The 20,822-nt window shown below is 38.9% G+C and overlaps 1 protein-coding gene and 2 long non-coding RNA genes across 3 annotated transcripts in view; 1 reads left to right on the top strand and 2 right to left on the bottom strand.

Moving 5' to 3' along the window:
- LOC111652861 (poly [ADP-ribose] polymerase tankyrase-1-like) overlaps window positions 1-17,712 on the top strand; it is an 82,341-nt gene extending 64,629 nt beyond the window's left edge. The window contains exons 17-29 of the mRNA XM_023403251.2: window positions 378-597; window positions 3,036-3,145; window positions 4,358-4,546; window positions 5,531-5,611; window positions 6,057-6,243; window positions 6,410-6,489; window positions 8,512-8,632; window positions 9,056-9,153; window positions 10,381-10,455; window positions 10,600-10,705; window positions 12,122-12,308; window positions 13,388-13,544; window positions 13,807-17,712. Of these exons, the coding sequence (XP_023259019.2) occupies window positions 378-597; window positions 3,036-3,145; window positions 4,358-4,546; window positions 5,531-5,611; window positions 6,057-6,243; window positions 6,410-6,489; window positions 8,512-8,632; window positions 9,056-9,153; window positions 10,381-10,455; window positions 10,600-10,705; window positions 12,122-12,308; window positions 13,388-13,544; window positions 13,807-13,893 (1,698 nt within the window). The 3' untranslated portion in view covers window positions 13,894-17,712. The remainder of the gene's footprint in view (window positions 1-377; window positions 598-3,035; window positions 3,146-4,357; window positions 4,547-5,530; window positions 5,612-6,056; window positions 6,244-6,409; window positions 6,490-8,511; window positions 8,633-9,055; window positions 9,154-10,380; window positions 10,456-10,599; window positions 10,706-12,121; window positions 12,309-13,387; window positions 13,545-13,806) is intronic.
- Window positions 4,612-6,178, bottom strand: LOC147819305 (uncharacterized). The gene is made up of 2 exons (XR_015437059.1): window positions 6,051-6,178; window positions 4,612-5,969 (listed from the first exon to the last, which is right to left on the bottom strand). It is a non-coding gene; the product is annotated as an uncharacterized LOC147819305 (long non-coding RNA).
- LOC111652862 (uncharacterized) lies at window positions 9,070-13,460 on the bottom strand. The gene is made up of 4 exons (XR_015437058.1): window positions 13,346-13,460; window positions 13,131-13,229; window positions 12,657-12,705; window positions 9,070-9,139 (listed from the first exon to the last, which is right to left on the bottom strand). It is a non-coding gene; the product is annotated as an uncharacterized LOC111652862 (long non-coding RNA).
- Window positions 17,713-20,822: the final 3,110 nt, after the last annotated feature.

Raw genomic sequence — 20,822 nt, 5'->3', positions numbered from 1 at the left:
CCAGTCTCCTGAGTGTGTGGTGTTTTCTACTTCACTGGATGTCCTGTCCTCACCTCTCTACTTCCCTTCGTCTCTCCCTCTCTTCTTCTCTCTGGTGAATTACCTTCATCCTGTTCTCACTCGTCATTTGAAACTCCGCCAACGGGGTTGGAACGATGAGGGATTTCGAGGACTGATATTTTTTAGATTTATGTTAATCACAGCTAATGTTTTGCTCTGACAGTCGGTGTCCTTAAATCGCTGTCTTTTGGCTCGGCATTTCACTAAAAAGAACTTTTAAGATGGATAAACCTTAGATGTTAGCGTGCACATCTGCTTGTCTCTCCGTCTGTCCGTCCTTTACACCAACCTCCTCCATGCTTGCGTCCTCTCTGCAGCACGGAGCGGACCCCACCAAGAAGAACCGAGACGGGAACACGCCTCTGGACCTGGTGAAGGATGGCGACACCGATATCCAGGACCTGCTGAGAGGAGACGCTGCACTGCTGGACGCCGCTAAGAAAGGCTGCCTGGCCAGGGTGCAGAAGTTATGCAGCCCCGACAACATCAACTGTCGGGATACGCAGGGACGCAACTCCACCCCGCTGCACCTGGCAGGTAAATATGCATGGAGAAACACAAAACACAAAGCTGCGCACACTGACACACATTCACAGCTCATCTTAATAAATGCAAGCCTCCCTGAATATGTAAAGCTCACTTTGCAGACACATTAAAGCCAGAGGTTTTTACTTGCTGTTTGGCTGAAGTTTTCAGGATTTAAGTGACTTTGCATATGGTATATTTGCTGGTGCCAATCACTCCGGCTCCAGTATCTCAGTAAAAGCCAACCTCTTGGGATTTTAGCTCAGAGCGGTGCCAAGAGCGAGGCAATTAACATCAGACAGCTAGTAAAGTCTTGAGGGCAAAAACACTGTTCGTAGACAGGCATGTTGGGGCGACAGCAATTTATCAATAATTTTTGGTGACACCATTTTTCATAATCACATGCAGAATGATTAGCACTCAGATCACTTATCTGATCACTTGGGTGGCTGGGATGATGGAATGGCTTTGTGGAATATGAATTTCTTCATGTCACCACCAGGCCTGGTTATGATTAATTGTTGACATAGTAACAGTGCCAGAGTCGCGCTTTTTGATTTACAGTAAAAACAACAAAGTGAATCAGAGAAAATAATGAGGTAACAAGGCAGAAGAATAGTAACAAAATAAAAAAAAAAACATTTTTTTTGGTTTTTGTCAAGTATGTTTTATTGAGTGAAAAAATTTGCATGATATAGGACAAGAAAACGCAGTCTACATCTTCATTCAGAGAATAAAACAAATAATGTCCAACATAAACACACACAAAAGAAAATATACTCTTAATAAACCCTCCCTCCCTCCCCTCAGCTCAGGTCATTGTATATTATGGCGAAGGTTGCGATGGAAAATAAGAACACAAGGTGAAAAATAATAATGGACAAGGAATATATGTTTTTAAAAAGGGAGTCAATTAAAATAAAAAATAAAAACACACAATAGAGCTCAACAGCTGAAGGGGCCCAGACTGAAAAGGCCCGTGGTAATATACCACGTACTGGGAACAGGACCCCCTGGGAGACCCCTACCTGAGCATCTCAGTGTTTGTTGTGCCTCATAGGGGATCAACAAGTTGAACATATAACTGGGGTCTCACATTGCAGTGCCATAAAAGTTTATCAGCACCATCTAAAAATCAATTCTTAAAAGCATAGGGAGGCTGTGAAGGAAGGCAAGCACAAGGGTGATAAGTGCTGTGCATCGGTCCCACTCTGAATGCACTGACCTTTATTTTGAATGATAGATGACTCAGTTGTGAGTGGACTGTAATGCTGAAAGATGTTTGGGGAAGTGGTGTAAAATTCATGTAAATAATCGCATATATCCGCCTCTTTGCTGAGATTTAGATGAGAAAATGTATCATCTATAACTATGTCATAATTTACCAAATTAAAAGACTGTATTGTCACAACTATTATATTATGATCACACTACATTACCACTAAACTCACCTTGGATCTCTCAAAAACTTCATGCAGTTTTTAAATCCTGATAGCATAGAAAATATATGTTATCAAAGTACACACACACACACAAACACGCTCATGTATTTATTCCATATCTGTAATCATGATAACATCAGCCTCAGAGATAACAAGAGACACATCATTCTGCTGTAGCAGCTCACAGCACACACAAATCCATATTGAGATTCACAAATACTGTGCTGATACAATTGCGGATAAAAAATACACAAAACACGAAGGGGAACAAATATGAAAATGGAAAGTGTGGCACAGTTATACGTGTTCACATTAACATAATTCAACCACTTATACCTTCAAATCATACAGAAAGAATTTTATATTTACATATAACTAGCTTTTGTTGTAATTTCTGTCAAGATTTTTGGAGACATAAATAATGAGAAGATTACATTTGTGCGCCACAGAAAGATTCTGTGACAACTTGTTACTTTTTTTGTATTTTTACCTGTTTTCCTGCAGCATCTTCTCCGTCTTTTTCTGATGGAAAAACTGATTTGCCTTCGTCCACTTGTGTGCGTTTTTAGACTCTGTATTTATAGATCATTTCTTGAGCAGACTGGGCTTTTGTATGATAATTGTGTACAGTATATCTCAATTAAAAAATGTTTTGAAGACTGGCACTTTTAAAGTTATGAAATTGCTGGAAAACACTTTGACACTTTGAAGGTCTGTGTGATATATATATATATATATATATATTCATAGATCTGACCACTTAAGACACACGCCCACACACCCTCTGCCTGGATGTACTTGCTTGTAAAAGGAAAAGATGATAATATGCTGTCACGCTGCAGCTGACATGTCTCTTGTTTCTTTCTCTTTCGTCCCTTCTCTCTCATTACTCGACTACATTTTTGTTTCTCCTCTTTTCCTCTATGTATCGGCCTCTCTCTCTCTTCCATTCTTTTTTTCTGTCCGGCTGTGTTTTCCATACAACCCAACCCCCACCCCTCTTTCCAGCTGGCTATAACAATTTGGAGGTAGCAGAGTATCTGTTGGAACATGGAGCCGATGTGAATGCGCAGGACAAAGGAGGGCTTATACCTTTACACAATGCTGCTTCATACGGGGTAAGACGCACACACACACAGACACACACACACTGCAGACTTGAGTTCAGTTCAGAGGTATTCTTGCAACTCCTATCCAATAAAAGTATGAACTCAGTATCTCTTTAACTTAATGTAACGTTGATATAATTAGTCATTACTTGGCTTAATTCTCAATTCATCATTAATCAGTTAATGCCCTGCTTCCAGCTTTTCATTGAGCATTTGTTGCTTTTCTCTGAGTTATAAATGAATGAATGAGTGAATACCTTTTGGTAAGATACAACTGACTACCTTTCAGTTGTTTTGTCTTGTTGTTCGTGCTAAAGTGAATGTCATGAAGGTCTTTAGTTGTAAAGGCATTCTTCATAAATTCTTATTTGAGCCTTTAAGTCCATATCAGATGTGGTATGTATCCGACAGAATTTTATTTTGTAGCTCAGATCCACATATTCACGATGGGATTTCAAAAACTGCGACGCTATGCAGCTTTTTGCTTTTCACGGCCCACTAAACGGCTGCAGATATCTGATAAGGGACTGTAAGGACCTTTTTTTATTTCCACTCTATTTCCCCTGTGAAATGATCACTGTTATCAATACTATTTCACGTCTCTGAAGCAGTGCATGCATGGGATTCTTCTATTCATCTGGAGTCCTTCGTTGTGGTAGAGTCACGCTACTTATAGCTAGGCAGCATTCTGCTACTGACAGAGTCAAACACACATTTGAATGAAAACTTGAAGTGCTCTGTATTTTGGGGACACACAAACATATTGTCACACACACACACACACACACACACACACACACACAGAGTAGCATCTCCCACTGTTACCCAGGAACAAGCTACATTGTGTTTGATGCGAAGACAGGAGCTGGAGACAATGAGGGAAAAGGAGAGGAAAGAAAGGAAGGACCGGCGGGAAAAGTTAATAATTCACAATTTCTGTTCCAGAGAATCTAACATATTACATTTTTTCTGATCACGATTTTTACAGCACCCATTCACCACCCTTCACACATTTGCTCTCGTTAAATGCTTTTATAACTGTTGTCTTTTTTCCGTCCTCTTTGCTACTTTCTCTTCTGTCTGTTCTCGTTTTCTTCAACTCTTATCTGTCTTCTGCTTTTCTCTCCCATCTCTCCTCTTTCTCCCTCTCGTCTCTGTGTGGGTCATCACCACCTCCACACTCTTCCCCTTGTTCATGGCTACCTCCTCTCCTGTGCCCAGCACGTGGACATAGCCGCCCTGCTGATCAAGTACAACACATGCGTCAACGCCACAGACAAGTGGGCGTTTACCCCCCTTCACGAAGCGGCCCAGAAGGGAAGGACTCAGCTCTGTGCCCTGCTACTGGCCCATGGAGCCGATCCCACTATGAAGAACCAGGAGGGACAGACGCCGCTGGACTTGGCAACTGTATGCAAGGCTTTCTCAGAAATCATTCACAGTATTGGGTCTCATTCACAGAGGATATCATTCGCTTCTTGTCAAGGATGTTTTATTGAATGAAAAAAAGATTTCATGATGTAGGACAGGAAAACACAGTCTACAAAGAAAATACACTCTTAATAAACCCTCCCTCCCTTCTGCTCAGTACATTGTATATGACAGTAAATGTTGCAATGGAAAATAATAAGAAGAAGAGGTGAGAAATAATGATGGACAAGGAATTTCCATGATGGGTTGTTTTTTAGGTAACAGACGAGGGGCCGCCAGGTCTTGTTAAATTGTGACACTCTGCTCCTCAGAGCAAACCTTATTCTTTCAAAGTGGAGGGTGTCAATCATTCCTCTGAGCCACACCTTAAAAGTGGGAACCTCCTTCTTCTTCCAAAATGTCAGAATCAATTTTTTCTGGCCGTAATCTAACCATTGGAAAGAAGCTGCCTTTGTGCTCTTCTCAATAACGATGTGGAATCTGAAGCTCCCAGCACGATTAACACAGGATCAGGTTCAATGTGGATCGTAAGAACGTCAGAGATCTTGTCCAGAATCTTCTTTAACCTTGGACAGAGATTTCTTCCTCACATTGGCTGTTATTTACGCTGTCCTGCTTGGCCTGAGGAGCCACTGAATGGTTAACTTCAAAACCAGCAAAAAGCAAGCCTCTTGGCAACACATATGAGGCGATGCTTTGTTTCTACTGAGAGCATGGTAGTATTTAAAATGGAAAAAAAGAGCTAAGACAATCTTTAACCCCTTCATTTGCTTTTGTCTAAATAAGTTATTATCAAACATGGCAAGCGACTTTCTGCGTGATCTACTGTAAAAATCTGCTAGTCACTTCAGGTCCTGACTTTATGTGTGAAAAAAATACTGTATGAAAAAGTACAAGCAAATAGTGAGTTGGTAGTTTTAGGTGGACTCTCTGAATTTCTGTCTGTCTCTTTGTCTGTTGCAGGCTGATGATATCAGAGCACTGCTGATTGACGCCATGCCACCAGATGCCCTGCCAAGCTGTTTAAAACCACAGGCCACTGTGGTAAGTAATCCTCACTCTTTAATACAAGTACTGCAGGGACAGAGCGTGTTCAGCTGACACATGTCCTGTGGTGGACATATTCTGTGATTGCAGCTAGAAAAAAAACCAACAATACATTTAGTGTGAGAGTATTCAGTGAACTGAAACTGAAAGCATTCGAAGTTTCCGCTGAAGTGTAAGAGATGAAAGCAACTGAAGTGCCGGCTGACTTGAATCCTCAAAGTGCAAAAGATGCAGCAGTTGAACCTCTGATATTTGAAGAGTTAGAAATAAAAGTTGAAATGTCGGCTAAACTGTAAACAGTGAATAGCAGACGAAATCATCAGTTGAAGGTGTTGAGATAGTTGAAGTGTGCGCACTGTAAAAAAGCAAAGTAAAAAGTAGTTAACAATAAAATTTTTACTTATTGGCTCTTTAAACAAAGTCTTCTCTCTCCCACATTCAGGTGAGTGCGACTGTGGTTGGTGCAGGTGCAGCAGGGGGCGTGGTCATCTCTCCCTCTCCATCCCCCTCCTGCCTGTCTGCAGCCAGCAGCATCGACAACCTGACCACACCTCTCAGTGACATCACAGTGGGCGGGGCCACTGGAACCGCTGACGGAGCATCCGGGTCTGACAGAAAGGAAGGGGAAAGTATGTTTACACACACACACACACACACACACACACACACACACACACAGTCCTAAATCAGGAGCTGGTTCTTTTGACTACTAAGATGTCACAGATGTTGTGAATGTGAACATGTGTAACAGCTGGGCGTCCTCCGATAACTGCTGGCATTACTGTGTCTCTGCAGCTCTGCTTGACATGACTATCAACCAGTTCTTAAAGAGCCTGGGGCTCGAACACCTCCGAGACATCTTCCAGCGGGAACAGGTACACACAAACACACACCTTTTTATGTGTCTGGGAATGGTGTTGGTAGAGAGAGAGACACAAATCTTCAAAAGAGCTTCAAATTGCAACTAAATTAAATACATTTTTGATTTTTTTTTTCAAAATGTAACTAGCCAACTAATCATTTTTTAACCTGAAGTTACCTCTTAACACAGCCTTGTTTTAAACTCATTTGTTTTATCACTTTCCCTCCCCTTGTTTTTGCTCCATTTTGCAATTGTTAATTTTAGAAAAGCAGAACAAAAAGGAGAGATATACTGGATTAGTTAGAGTGCGATGCACTGTAGACAGAGAAAGGTCAGACAGAGAACAAAGAGGAACATTTAAGAAACAGAGAAAGGCTTAAGGAGAAAGATGGAGAAAATAGAAAGAGTCACGGAGACAGATGGGGTGACAGAAAGAGGAGAAAACAGACAGAGAGAGAGACAGAAATAGAAATAGAAACTGAAAGGTGACAGCTGGCAAAAGGCTAAGCTTAGAAGGCTGTGTGTGTATGTGTATGTGTGTGTGCATGTGTTATATTATTATTGGTGTCCCTAAAGGGGATCAAGCCTTCATTAATATTCAGATGAAGAGTGAGATGGGGGTGAGAGTAAGCTGGGTGTTAACAGAAAAATTCTTTAATTTCTGAATAACATTAACAAGGACTCCATTTAATATATTTGATGAGCACAAAACCTGAATTTTACTCATTATGTATCTACAACCAAAGTAAAAATTTAAATTGGAATCACAATACTGTGTTAAAACTAAATACAAGAAACACTTAATTTTTTAACTGTAGTAATTAATAACTTCTATCAACTTCCTGCTGTGTGAATCTAAGAGGAAACCTCTGGAGCTGAAAAATGACGCCAACATGGAAGTACCAAAAACTGCAGTTCTTGGAATGGCCGCTTGGGTCTGGCTCCAAAAGCGATTCAATCCCCAAAGACTCCCATGTCAAAATGGCCAACTTTACAGCCTGGTACAAAAAAACTGTTTTGGTCTCTACAGCTAATTTCCTCCTTCATGACAAATGTACACAGGGTGAATTTTAATATAACTCACCCATTTAAATTTTGTTAAGACTTAAAGTTATACATAATTGGAGGTTTTGATATTACTCAGTCATGAGGCTAAACTCTTGGAGGAATCGCAAGAAGTTATTTAAATGGATGTGATGGACTATTTACAGAGGCAGATTGCTCTGATGCTACTTTTTACGGCTTTTTAAAAATTTAACTGAGGTGTCAGCTTGAAGTGTCATTTGGGCTGATCTGTGACTTTTATTAGGTGTTTGAGGGGATTGCATCACATTGGCTGTGACACAAACTGTTAGAGAGACAAAACAGGCTTCTGCAGATGTGAAAAGATGAACTTCTCATCTCTTGGCTGCGATTTACGAAACACACCGGAGTTTTTGATACGAACTTTTGGTGTCAGAGAATATTTAAGTTGCTGCTGTTTTCCCAGCAGAGTTATTTATGCTGCAATGATTTACACCTGTAACAGTAATCACAGCAGCACAGAGGGAAGTAGGTAAAGGTTACCGTTTGAAAAGTGGAGTAATCTCGGCCTCCAGCATGAATCTCATCTTTGTTCTCACTGAACAAACTCACCATCGTCAATTTACATATCAATAGCTTGATTATTGTCATCTATTCCATTGACCTTTTCTTCGGGCTGCTTCTGTCTTTCTCTCATGAATATTTGTTTGACTCTGTTGTCTCTGCAGTACAGCTTAGATCATAGAACTCATTATTGATTATTGTCAATTTTGACGATCAGTTACAGCGAGACCTGCTGTTGTTTCTGTTGAAGTTCGTGCAGTTCTACAGTTAAATACAGTACAACAACATTTGATTTAGTTAACAGATGTATGATCAGAAGTATGAATAGAGTCGTTGTTGCACAATAGAATTACAATGGGTTAATTTATTATCAATTTACATTCTTTTGGCAGCAGACAGAAACATACACAAGATTGACATGGCTTGTTTGTCGCTGTTTTTGCGGCAGATTTCGCTGGATGTGTTGGCAGACATGGGTCACGAGGAGCTGAAAGAGATCGGCATCAACGCTTACGGTCACAGACACAAACTCATCAAGGGCATCGAGAGGCTGCTGGGAGGCCAGCAAGGTCAGGACGCGCAGACACACTCACGCATAACACAGTACACAATGAAAACTACAACTAGTTAACAGAATGTCAGCACATTAGTGTTGAGATTTACTTTTGGAGCTTTAATTAGCTTTTACAAGCTGAGAACTTGGAAGTTAAGACAGACTTTATAATCCAATTTATTGTGTTGTAACGAAATGAATATGTAATATTAATGTGATATTGAGTAAATCTGTTATGTAACAATTTAACATCCAAAATGTTACATGTTATATATACGTCAAACCCTTTGGTTATGTGTGTGAATATGCGTGTAGGCCATAAACTTAAAGTGTTAACATGATTCGAAATTCGAATACATGATCTGTGGACGAGATACCTGAAAGCTCAGTGGCGTCATTTATTCTTCGCTTGATTCACTTTCGAAATGTGCGTTTATAGGTGCAAACCCATACCTGACGTTCCACTGCTCCAGCCAGGGCACTGTGCTGATCGACCTTGCACCGGATGACAAGGAGTTCCAGTCTGTGGAGGAGGAGGTATGCAAACACTTTTACACACACATGCCACTTACAGACTTATATAGAGACACCCAATTAGATGATAGAATTTTAAAAGTTAGGTCATAATTTTAAATTTGTAAATGTCCATCATTAGTAATTTCACACCACACAGTGTCTCTACGGCACAGCAACCCTTTGTACAAAGTAGCTCCATATTAGTGTAACTGCTCGGCTGACTGTGTTGCTCTTGTAAATGAAAGCAGTAACTCAAGGAGACAGCAGATATCAGTGTGAATGAGTCTGAAATTAATGGGGACCGTCAGATGTTAACAGAAATTTAACAGGTAATTTAAACTAATTTTTTACTTGAGATGTTGAAAAACGATTGACGTGAGCTCTCTCTAGACTGTGCCGGTAATTCCAGAAAATGTTGGTGAACTGCTTTTGCATATGCAACACCAGAATTTTATTTTATTGACATCAATAATTTCAGTCATTAGGTAGATAAGTAATTTTGTGAAGGACTGCATCCGTGTCAGACCAAAGTTTGTTCAAATGACTCCATCATGTTGTAAATCCAAATGTAAGCAGTTCTTTCTTTATCACTGCTGATGCCGCACTTTTGCAGCTGCATTGTTCTAAATTTCCCACAGGCATCGTCGAGGTATCTGCTCTGATTGAATGAGTTGCTGCTTCACTTTATCACTGACAAAATGGCTCTCGTGATCCATATTTTTTGTGCACCAGTCAGTAACAGCTTAAACGCCAGATAATTAATCTTTACAGAATTGAGAAAAGAAATTCAAAAACTAGTTTGAGGTTGGATTTTTTTCATTGAGGTGGCGACTGGATATTACTTGCGGGGTTTTCACTGAGATGTGAGTCATCATTAACTCTGCTAATGCAGGCCAGAGAGCTGTTGAATTGCCTTCTGATCAGCATACATGGGAACTGCCTTGCATTAGGGTTTTTAATCCCACACAGTTACCCTTTTTAATTTTAAAGTATATTTTTTTGGGGCTTTTATGCCTTTAATGGACAGCACAGTGGAGAGTGACAGGAAACAGGGAGGCAGAGAGAGGGGGAATGACATGCAGCGAAAGGCCGTCCGATGCGGGATTCGAACCGGGGCCAACTGCAGCGAGGACTGTAGCCTCTGCACATGGGGCACCTGCTTAAACCACTACGCTACACGACGCCCCTACCCTTTTTAATTTAAGAAAAATAAAATAAATGTCCTCTGACTCTTGATTTCCTCCTCAGCTACAGAGCACTATCAGAGAACACCGCGATGGAGGCAACGCAGGCGGAGTCTTCAGTCGGTACAACATCATTAAGGTATGGAATCAAAACACAGGCACAGGGACCAGTTTTCTCTCTTTATGACCACAAAAAAGGACTTGGATCTAATTAAATGTAATTCTTAATCCACAGCAGAACTGACACATATTTTTCTCTCTTCATTCCTCCCTCTGACTGCAGATTCAGAAGGTGGTGAATAAGAAGCTTCGGGAGAGATATGCACACAGACAAAAGGAAATTGCAGACGAGAACCACAACCACCACAACGAGCGCATGCTGTTTCATGGTAAATAAATAAGTTATAAAATAAAGGGCAGCACGGTGGGGGTTCCTCACCATATACAGTTCACATTTAATGCTACTACCATTTAGGCTTTATTGATCATTTTTCATAGTGGAACATTTTTGTATTTTGTCACTTCTTTTATTCTTTACAAGAATCCAAATCTGTGTATTTGTAAAAGCTGTTGAACTGCTGTGGTATATGTGGGACAAACAGTATAGACCCCCCTCAGAGAACATAAAGACAGCTGTGGTACAGCTTCGGTTTATTATGGAGCTGTGGACACATTTACGTGATTTACCGGTCGGTAAAGAAAGAACACTTCTCTGCAGAGCATCGTGCGTCATGGATGTCTCTTAGCGTTGTACAACAGACAATATGCCAGAAAGAAACTCCGACCTTCTGAGACTGTATTCTGATAGTCCACCTGACTTATCCAACTATCTAAAAGTTCATTCTCAGCTCACTCTGCCACAAGAGTGAATGCGCGTCATGCGCTCACCTATGTAGCCGCATATTATTCCCTTGATAATGCTCTGTAAAATAACAGTAAAATACTGCGCCACTCACTTCAGACCAGAGCACAAGTGTATTTGCTATTTAAACAACATGGGCGCTGGATGAGAAATTGTAAAAATACAGCAAAATCCAAGTTGGAGATGCACATCACAAGACGAACTAGTTTGTCCGACCTAGTGACAGTTTTCCTCTTCATTAAGTCTTGATCACATCTCCCCTGCAGCTTCAGTCACTTCCTCTTAGTTGACACAAGTAAAATACAGATTCAACCATTAGTATGCTCCGAAATGAACTCTGCTTTGTACTGCAATGTTTTCCTTCTTGCGGCCTGACCTCAAGCTTGAACGAATCGCATTAATCTTCCATGTCCCTTTTCAACCACAAGGCTCATTCAGGACAAAACCCTCAGGACTGCAGCCGAGTGCTGTTTCTTTACTTTAAACACTGTAGATTAGAAAATCTCAGGAAGTTTGTCAGGTTTCCGTGATGCCTCAAACTGCATCTGGCACCAATGATCATACTATGTATGCTAAATCTTTTGGATCATGGGTCTCCCAGGATAACACTTAGTCAAACAGTATCTACCTCAGCTGCACTCTTTATTCTTGTGTTTCATTTGTGCTTCACAGTCTGGAGAACTGAGCTGTTTGGAACGTTTTCTAAAAGGGGAGGTTTAGCAATTGTAGGTGATGGTGAATGCAGACATCACGTCATTGGAGACACTATGCTTTTATGCTAATTTTCTCAACAGGACAGTCAGAAAGTGAAATTTCTTTAGAAGCCAGAACAAAAACAGATGTGTTGAAAGAGCTCTGCAGGCAGACTCTTTTGCATGTTTTTGGAGTGAAATGCAAAAATGGAAATTTTCCCTTCTCACTTTTTAAAAATTGCTCCCGTCAGGTTCCCCCTTCATCAATGCCATCATCCATAAGGGCTTTGACGAGCGTCACGCCTACATTGGCGGCATGTTTGGCGCCGGCATCTATTTTGCTGAGAACTCCTCCAAAAGCAATCAGTATGTGTATGGGATTGGTGGAGGCACGGGATGTCCCACGCACAAAGACCGCTCCTGCTACGTGTGCCACAGGTGAGACGTTTTATTCGTTTAGGTAAAATGTATTTTCTCTGCCAGTGTGGCCAGTTTTTCCAAACAACTTTCACTTTTCTGTGCAGAGGAGAAGAACTACTGGTCACTACCTGTGTCCCAATTTAATAATAAGTCTAACAGACCTTTTCCACAGCAGATATTTTTTGACTTGTCATAGCAGGAAACACAAAGGTGAAACAATTTTTTTTTTTTACACAATGGCTCAGTTCTATCAAGGTCCCCAGTAAGCCATGACAACGATCCAGCATGCACAAGACCAGGACCATGGAACCAGCTCTCTTAAATGGAATGCAATCCTTTTTTAATGTTTTCATTTTCTTTACTTACTTGGCAGTGGTATTCCAAAGTCACTGTTTCATCGACATCCATCATTCTCCTGTTCATACAAAACAGTAAAGCACATAGATTATTATGTAGTATGTATTGAATTGGGGAACAAGTGGAGAGAACAGGAATTTGATAATTATCATCTGTAATTAGTAAGTAACAGAGTGAAGCACAATGAAGCATATAAAAATATGATGTATTACTAGTTACTTCTATTTAGTTAGGATTTTATAAATAATAAATATGAACCAGAATGGCATTCAGTAGAGCGCATTCCTCCACTAACAATCCAACACATTCCGTCAGGTCCAGATTATCTGGATCAGCACCAAATTGTACAAGGTCATAGATTTCAACACCATAAATACGTTTGATTTTCTTTTTTTTTTTTACATCATCATTTCCTGAGAAATTGACAAAAGTGTTGAAAAATGTCTTATCTTGGAGGAAAGTCATAAAAATTCCTGGCTCTACCTCTTTAACCGGATCAGCACCAAAGTTGAATGTGTTCTTCCCTGGCCCGTGCCCCATCCCTCCACCAGGTTTGGTGCAAATCGGTATTCCTGCATAATCCTGCTCGCCAACAAAACAACAGACACATGTGAAATTATAATCTCCTTGGCAGCGATAATAAAACAAATATACTTATGCATGTGATGTCTGATATTGTCCTTTTTTTGTGACCTTACCATTAACAGTTTCAATCTGCGTGTGTGTCCTTGATTTTACAGGCAGATGCTGTTCTGCAGAGTGACGCTGGGTAAGTCGTTTCTTCAGTTCAGTGCGATGAAAATGGCCCACGCCCCCCCTGGACACCACTCTGTTATAGGTCGACCCAGTGTCAATGGCCTAGCGTATGCAGAGTACGTCATCTACAGAGGAGAGCAGGTCAGTATATACACACACACACACACACACACAATTTTTGCTGACCAGTATTGTCTGTTCATGCCTGTAAAACACCTCTGTTGTATGAAATAAGTTGTGTTACAACCTATTAATTCTTGGATTGTTTTTTTCAATATGTCTGGGCAACGGTCTTTAAGATAATTGGCCTTCAATCATTAATCAATCATCAACATTCTTCATTTTCTATTTTTCTATTAATCAAGTTGTGGTTTCAACACTAGAAATAACTTCTGTTTTCCAGGCTTACCCAGAGTACTTAATCACCTACCAGATCGTGAAGCCAGAGAGTCTGGCCACGCCTGCTGCCCCAGCCGAACAGAAGTCCTAAAATGCATTCACAGCTGGATTTGGAGAAGGCCAGACTGCAGTGGACTAGACCCACACTCTAAGAGGACTAGGACTGAACCAGGAGGCGTTTCAAACCTCAGACCCAAAATTAGAGTCTCCAGAGCTGACCTTGAGGTGGGAGAGTTTGGAGTGTCGACTAGGCAGGAGGCAGACGATCCTCGGGAGCAGACATGGACATGTCTAAAAAGAAGAAGAAAAAGAGGATGAGGAGGCAGTGTCTTTGAGTTTTGGGGTATGATACATGCACAGTCCAAAGCAGCAGACAGCAAAAATCCATCAGGCTCTGTAATTAATTGGATCTAATTTTGCAGGGAGAAAATACAAATTGTTTGATCAATGGATCTGGAAGGATACCACTAAGCCAATTTTTTAATTTGCAGGCCTGTGGCTTGATCCTAAAAACAATTAAGAGAGCAATTAGAACAGGACGCAGTCCAAAGCAAGACAAACATCATTGATTTTGCACCTTTGCATCGCTCGTGTATTCCACCCCGAGTTTTAATGTGTTGTTTTGATATTGTGTCCTCTTTTGCCTTTGTGCATTATCCACAGCAACAAAACAACACCCTGAGGCCACCTCCAGAAACGGCAATTGTCATGCTGAGGGAACAGAAATCGCAGCACATTTTACATTACAGCTTGTCACATTTTCACCAATGGGGACACAGTTCTCCGTGTTGGCTCACATCCTTCCTGCTGTAAACAAAGACGAAACGATGAAATGTGCGTGAGCACGGAGAAGTAAAAGAGATTAACTGTGGACAAATACCCAGAAGTCAATAAGCTGAAAACAAACAGGAGACCACAATCCACTGCTGCTACCAGTGCTGGCTGCACACTTTCCACTACAAGTCATACCAGAACCAATCCAGTTCATATCCATAGTGAAGAGAAATGTGGACATTACTTATATAGTTTTAGAGGTTTTGGGGTTAAGGTTAACTTGGCCTGAAAATCCAAATTTTGGCAACGCTGAGTTGGGCCAAGTGAGCAGCAACCACAATAGCTGAGTGTGATAGGCTGAGACACCTGTCAATCAAGCAAACACATCATTCTCTGAGCCTTAATTTCTTCTAAATGAAACAGAATTTTTAATTTACCAACAGCACACATGAAAAGAAGTAAAATGTGTTACCACCACTGAGAATTTGAAGGTTTTTCAGATGAGGGTTAGTATTGACATGGTGGTTGCAGCTCAGATTAGACCAATCCAAACTCTGTTACCAGAACCAGGAGGATGGACCACATGGGACCAGATTGTGACACTGTTATATGTACATGCATAAACATACACACAATGAATGCAATTGTGTGTCCAACCCAGATCTCTTATATTAAAAGGACCCAAAAGGAAAACAACAACACTGACTCCTTCATCCTTCTCAGGACGGAGTGCTTGGTTATAGTTATTGCAAGAAATGATTTGGGGGACAAAGGTTGGCTTTTTCATCCTGATCTTGTCTAGTGCAGCTTGACATTCACACCTCTCTGCTACTGCATCTGTGTGTCGCTCATGCGCACTAACACCTGAGGCATCTTTTCATCTTGTGTTTTAATGTCTCTCAACACATTTTCCCTGTGTTGTTGTTTACATGAACCTGCTGCCTTCTGGCCCCTTTCCTCTCTACCTGTAACTGTGGATGCCCCCTAGTGGTGCAACAGAGGAAATGCTGGCTTGTAGTATTGAGTTGAAGAGTACATATAGTATAACAGGAAGGCATTTATGTAGGGGTTCATTTCTACACATTTCTATTTATTTGTATTTTTTCTGAGACATATTCCATTTTCTTTTTCTTTGTATTTCCACCTTTTTTTTGGAGTTGTTTTTTTATTCTCCCGAGTTTACACTCCTCAGACATTAAGAAAATGTGAAGTGAGCCTTGTCACTGTATCTTAGCGAGCCATTCAGAGGTCTGGTTACAGGCTGTAAAGGCATATTTACATAACCAGAAATCTGCAGGTTGACTGAAGTTGAGGATAATGGATCTGTTGTACATAAAGATGAGCTATCACATATCTGTTTGGAATAAACATGTATCGTGACGCACTTCCATCTACGACAGAAAACCGCAAGATCAGCACACTCCTCACACTACGTACTGTAAGCTTGAACTGATTTTTTTTTTTAACTACACTGACCATGTTTTTCTGTTGATAGTTTATTATTTATGACTATTGTTTTTAAATGATGACACTGTACACTACACAGGCCCATGCATGAGTTTAGTTTCTTTCATGTTGATCATGTCAAATCAAGTCAATTGAGTGCTGAGGGTCTTGGGAATTTCCATGAAACTACATGGAATGGGAAGGAAAATGGCCTTAAACATTTTTAAAAATAAAAACATTGCCTTGAAACCATTTTGAAACTAGAGTTTACCGAAATAACGCAGTAGCAAAAGAGAGAGAGAGGGTTTATATCTGCTTGCTTATGTCTGCTATTTTTTGACATCAGCTCGGGAAGATCTGTTTTAGTTTGAACACAAATCAAATATCAGACTCTAGACTGACAAAGCTGCTCTGCCATTTGATTTCTTTTTGTTTATCCTGACTTGTTAGCATTACAGTATCTGCCACTCAAACTCATATTTCAGCTGATTTGCACTTTGAAGGGAAGATGAAGATCTGAGTCAAGTCCAAACAAACATTAAATCCTTGTTCGAGTGTGAAGTGAGCTTAAAATCTTTGTTTCCATGAAAGCTGGATGATGTATAGCTGCCCCTCAAACTAAAAAACTAAACCTTTTAGTAAGACTATTTTCACGCTGTGACGTTTTCATGTCAGCATTTTTTCCCCTCAAATTTGCAGCCCATCTGATAGCAATATTTTATCCCAGTAGCAATGAATGATAACATAAATTATTTGTGCGGCTTCACATTTCAACAAATTACAGTGATTCATTGTCTGAGAAATGAAAAGAAAATTAATTGAAACTGAAAAATTAAATGAATAAGTAGACAGAACAACAACTGATGATTAAAGCCGAATTGAGAAGAACTAATAAGCTTGAAATTATATTGTAATGCCAACAAGTTTTCAAAAGGGAAAATTAAAGAGTTGCAGCACTGGCACACAACACAGTATACACCACCCCTATGTAAAGTATGTTTTTCTGGCATTTCACAAAATGCTCAGATCTCAATTTTTTGTCATTCAAAGTCAGTTTTGTCAGAAACCAACTAGAATTTAACATTTTCCTGTTTTAACACCTTTTGTGTCAACTGATCAGTCTCTGCACTAGAACAGAGGTTTCAGATGAAGTGGCAGCATCACTATCAGCACTGACAGAGCAGGTGGGGTTTATGTTGTTGACCTCAATAAGTTCAGCAACACTGTGTGATTTAATAGCAGAGAGCCTTTGTTTTAAACCAGACTGTAAATAAACTAACTCCAGATGGGCCTTTTAATGGGTCTTTTATGGATGATTTTGAGTTTATTTTTCTTGTTTTTCCCCCCTTTGAAAGACTTTTCAAAGACTTTTTTATGTGATAACTATTTGAATTGTGTTTTAGCTGGTCTCGCTCTACTTATCTGTATCAAGAGCCAGTCGGTCATCTTTTTGTAAATAGTTTAAAGAGTGTGTGCGTGCGCAGATGTGTGTTCAATCAATCCATGTTTCACCTTGTGACCTGCCTTCTACCAAAAGCCACAAGTTTTCATTAACACATTTTCTCATCAGTTATGTTTGACATCCTGTTGTACAGACAGTTGTACAGAGCTGCTGACCAGCTAACTTGGAACAGAGAAACTCCTCACTCTTGTACAGAAGAAAATCCTTAATAAAAGAAGTTAACAAAGATTGTTTTTGTTTTTCTTTAGCTGAAAGTCTTAGTTCTGGTTATTGGCACCATGTGGTTACTAAACAGGATGTAATTCTTAATTAACCTTGCTTCTGTGTTCATTACTTTTGTTAATTTACCTCCACTGAAGCAGGCAAGTCAATTTTGTCAATCCACAATTTTCAGGTTAAGTAGCTATTCTTACACAAAGCCTATGAATATGGATTTGTAGGCTGGAGTTTAGTATTACTGCCCTCTGCCCTCAATGTAAAAATATTAGAAACATCTGCCAGTTTAACACAATGCAACTGCACCATAAAAAACAGCCTCCAGAATGATCATAAAGTTGAATCAACACCTCAAAAACAGTTTCAACCAAAACTGAATATTACAACCTTCATGAAGGGAGCATTTATTGCAGGGTTTTTGTCTGATATTCCACTCCACTGTTTTACTGTCAAACTACCACCGGTTTTGATAATTGTACTTGGCTGACCAACTTTATCAACAAACATAAGCAATTCTAGGTTTTAGTGTTGACTGTAATCCAGATATCTCCTAATCAGGAGTCAGGAGGACCAAGAGGTTTCATCCCAACATAAAAAAACTAGGGAAATTAATTTTCTTGTCTGAGATTAGGGAGGCAGTTAACTGTCTTAAATCTTCAATGCACTATGTTTCCTGTAGCGAGCAATTGATTTGCTGTTTGTGCTTAGAGATAAATGACCATGAAGGCGAAATCATTTGGCAGTTGAGCCAATTTAAGAACAGCAAAGCAAAGCACTGCAATTCATCAACCGAAACACTCATCTGGCAAATCAAGAGGGTGAGAAAAAGCAGAATCATCAATGTCGCCACAGGTCAAGAGAGCTTATCAAACTTTTTTGTAATCCATTTAACTATCACCGGTTCAGGCATGATGAAGAAGGAGGGGTCAGCCTGGAGCCAGTTGTTCGGCCAGAGGAGCCACTTAATTTTACCCTGACGACACAAATTTTAGCAGTGATGGTGAGGCAAGCTTACATAAATGAATGAATGTCATAGTATACTATGTCCTAAAAAATGTCATAGTGTAGTAACTCCTAAAAAAGTCATACTATACTCTGTCATAAAATGTAATAGTATATTAAGGCATATAAAGATCATAGTATAGTAAGGCATAAAAATTTCAAAAAAATCGTGATAGTATAGTCAGGCATACAAATGTAAAGTAAAGCATCACAGTATAGTAAGGCATAAAAATGTGATTAAACGTCATAGTAAAATACATCATAAATATGTCATAAAGTCATGGTATAGTAAGGCATACAAACTTCATAGTATAATGAGGCCTAAAATGTCAAAAACAAAACGTCATACTATAGTATGGTATAAAAAGTCATACTGTAGTAATGCTTAAAAAGTACAAAAAAGTCATAGTATGTTAGGCATGAAAAGTAAGAAAAACATAGTATAGTAAGGCATAAGAACATCGCATTATAGTGAGGCAAAAAAAGTCACAAAAACTTCATAGTATAGTAAGGAATAAAACGTCATAAAAATATAATATAGTAAGGCATAAAATGGGATAAAAACATCATAGTATAGTAGGGCATAAAAAGTCACTAAAACTACAAAGTATAGTAAGACATAAAAACGTCATAGTATAGTAAGGCATAAAAAGTCATAAAAACGATATAGTATAGTAAGACCCAAAAAGTCGTACAATAATAAGGCATAAAAAGTCATAAAAACAGCATAGTATAGTAAGGCATAAAAAGTCATAAAAACGACATAGTATAGTAAGGCATAAAAAGTCACTAAAACTACAAAGTATAGTAAGACATAAAAACGTCATAGTATAGTAAGGCATAAAAAGTCATAAAAACGATATAGTATAGTGAGGCATAAAATGTGATAAAAACATCATAGTATAGTAAGACCCAAAAAGTCGTACAATAACAAGGCATTGAAAGTCATAAAAACTTCATAGTGTAGTAAGGTATAAAAAGTAAAAAAAAACGATATAGTATAGTAAGGCATAAAATGTGATAAAAACATAGTATAGTAAGACCCAAAAAGTCGTACAATAATGAGGAATAAAAAGTCATAATAACGACATAGTATAGTAAGGCATAAAAAGTCACTAAAACTACATAGTATAGTAAGGCATAAAAAGTCATAAAAAAGACATAATATAGTAAGGCAAAAAAGTCATAAAAACGATATAGTATAATAAGGCATAAAATGTGATAAAAACATCATAGTATAGTAAGACCCAAAAAGTCGTACAATAATAAGGTATAAAAAGTCATAAAAACAGCATAGTATAGTGAGGCATAAAAAGTCATAAAAAAGACATAGTATAGTAAGGCATAAAAAGTCATAAAAACGATATAGTGTAGTAAGGCATAAAATGTGATAAAAACATAGTATAGTAAGACCCAAAAAGTCGTACAATAATGAGGAATAAAAAGTCATAATAACGAAATAGTATAGTAAGGCATAAAAAGTCAAAAAAGCGTCATATTATAGTTAGGCTTAAAATGCCACAAAACATCATAGTATAGTAAGTCATAAAAAGTCATAATAACGACATAGTATAGTAAGGCATAAAAAGTCACTAAAACTACTTAGTATAGTAAGGCAAAAAAGTCATAAAAACGATATAGTATAGTAAGGCATAAAATGTCAAAAAAACATCATAGTATAGTAAGTCATAAAAAGTCATAATAACGACATAGTATAGTAAGGCATAAAAAGTCACTAAAACTACAATGTATAGTAAGACCCAAAAAGTCATACAATAATAAGGCATAAAAAGTCATAATAACGACATAGTATAGTAAGTCATAAAAATTCATAAAAACATCATAGTATAGTAAGACCCAAAAAGTCGTACAATAATGAGGAATAAAAAGTCATAATAACGACATAGTATAGTAAGGCATAAAAAGTCAAAAAAGCGTCATATTATAGTTAGGCTTAAAATGCCACAAAACATCATAGTATAGTAAGTCATAAAAAGTCATAATAACGACATAGTATAGTAAGGCATAAAAAGTCACTAAAACTACTTAGTAAGGCAAAAAAGTCATAAAAACGATATAGTATAGTAAGGCATAAAATGTGATAAAAACATCATAGTATA

The sequence above is a fragment of the Seriola lalandi genome, unplaced genomic scaffold (genome assembly GCF_002814215.2).
Source record: "Seriola lalandi dorsalis isolate HSWRI2012SDOR001 ecotype SW California unplaced genomic scaffold, Sedor1 jcf7180002054085, whole genome shotgun sequence".
Classification (NCBI taxonomy): domain Eukaryota; kingdom Metazoa; phylum Chordata; class Actinopteri; order Carangiformes; family Carangidae; genus Seriola; species Seriola lalandi.
This window is presented reverse-complemented; position numbering and strand designations above follow the sequence as displayed.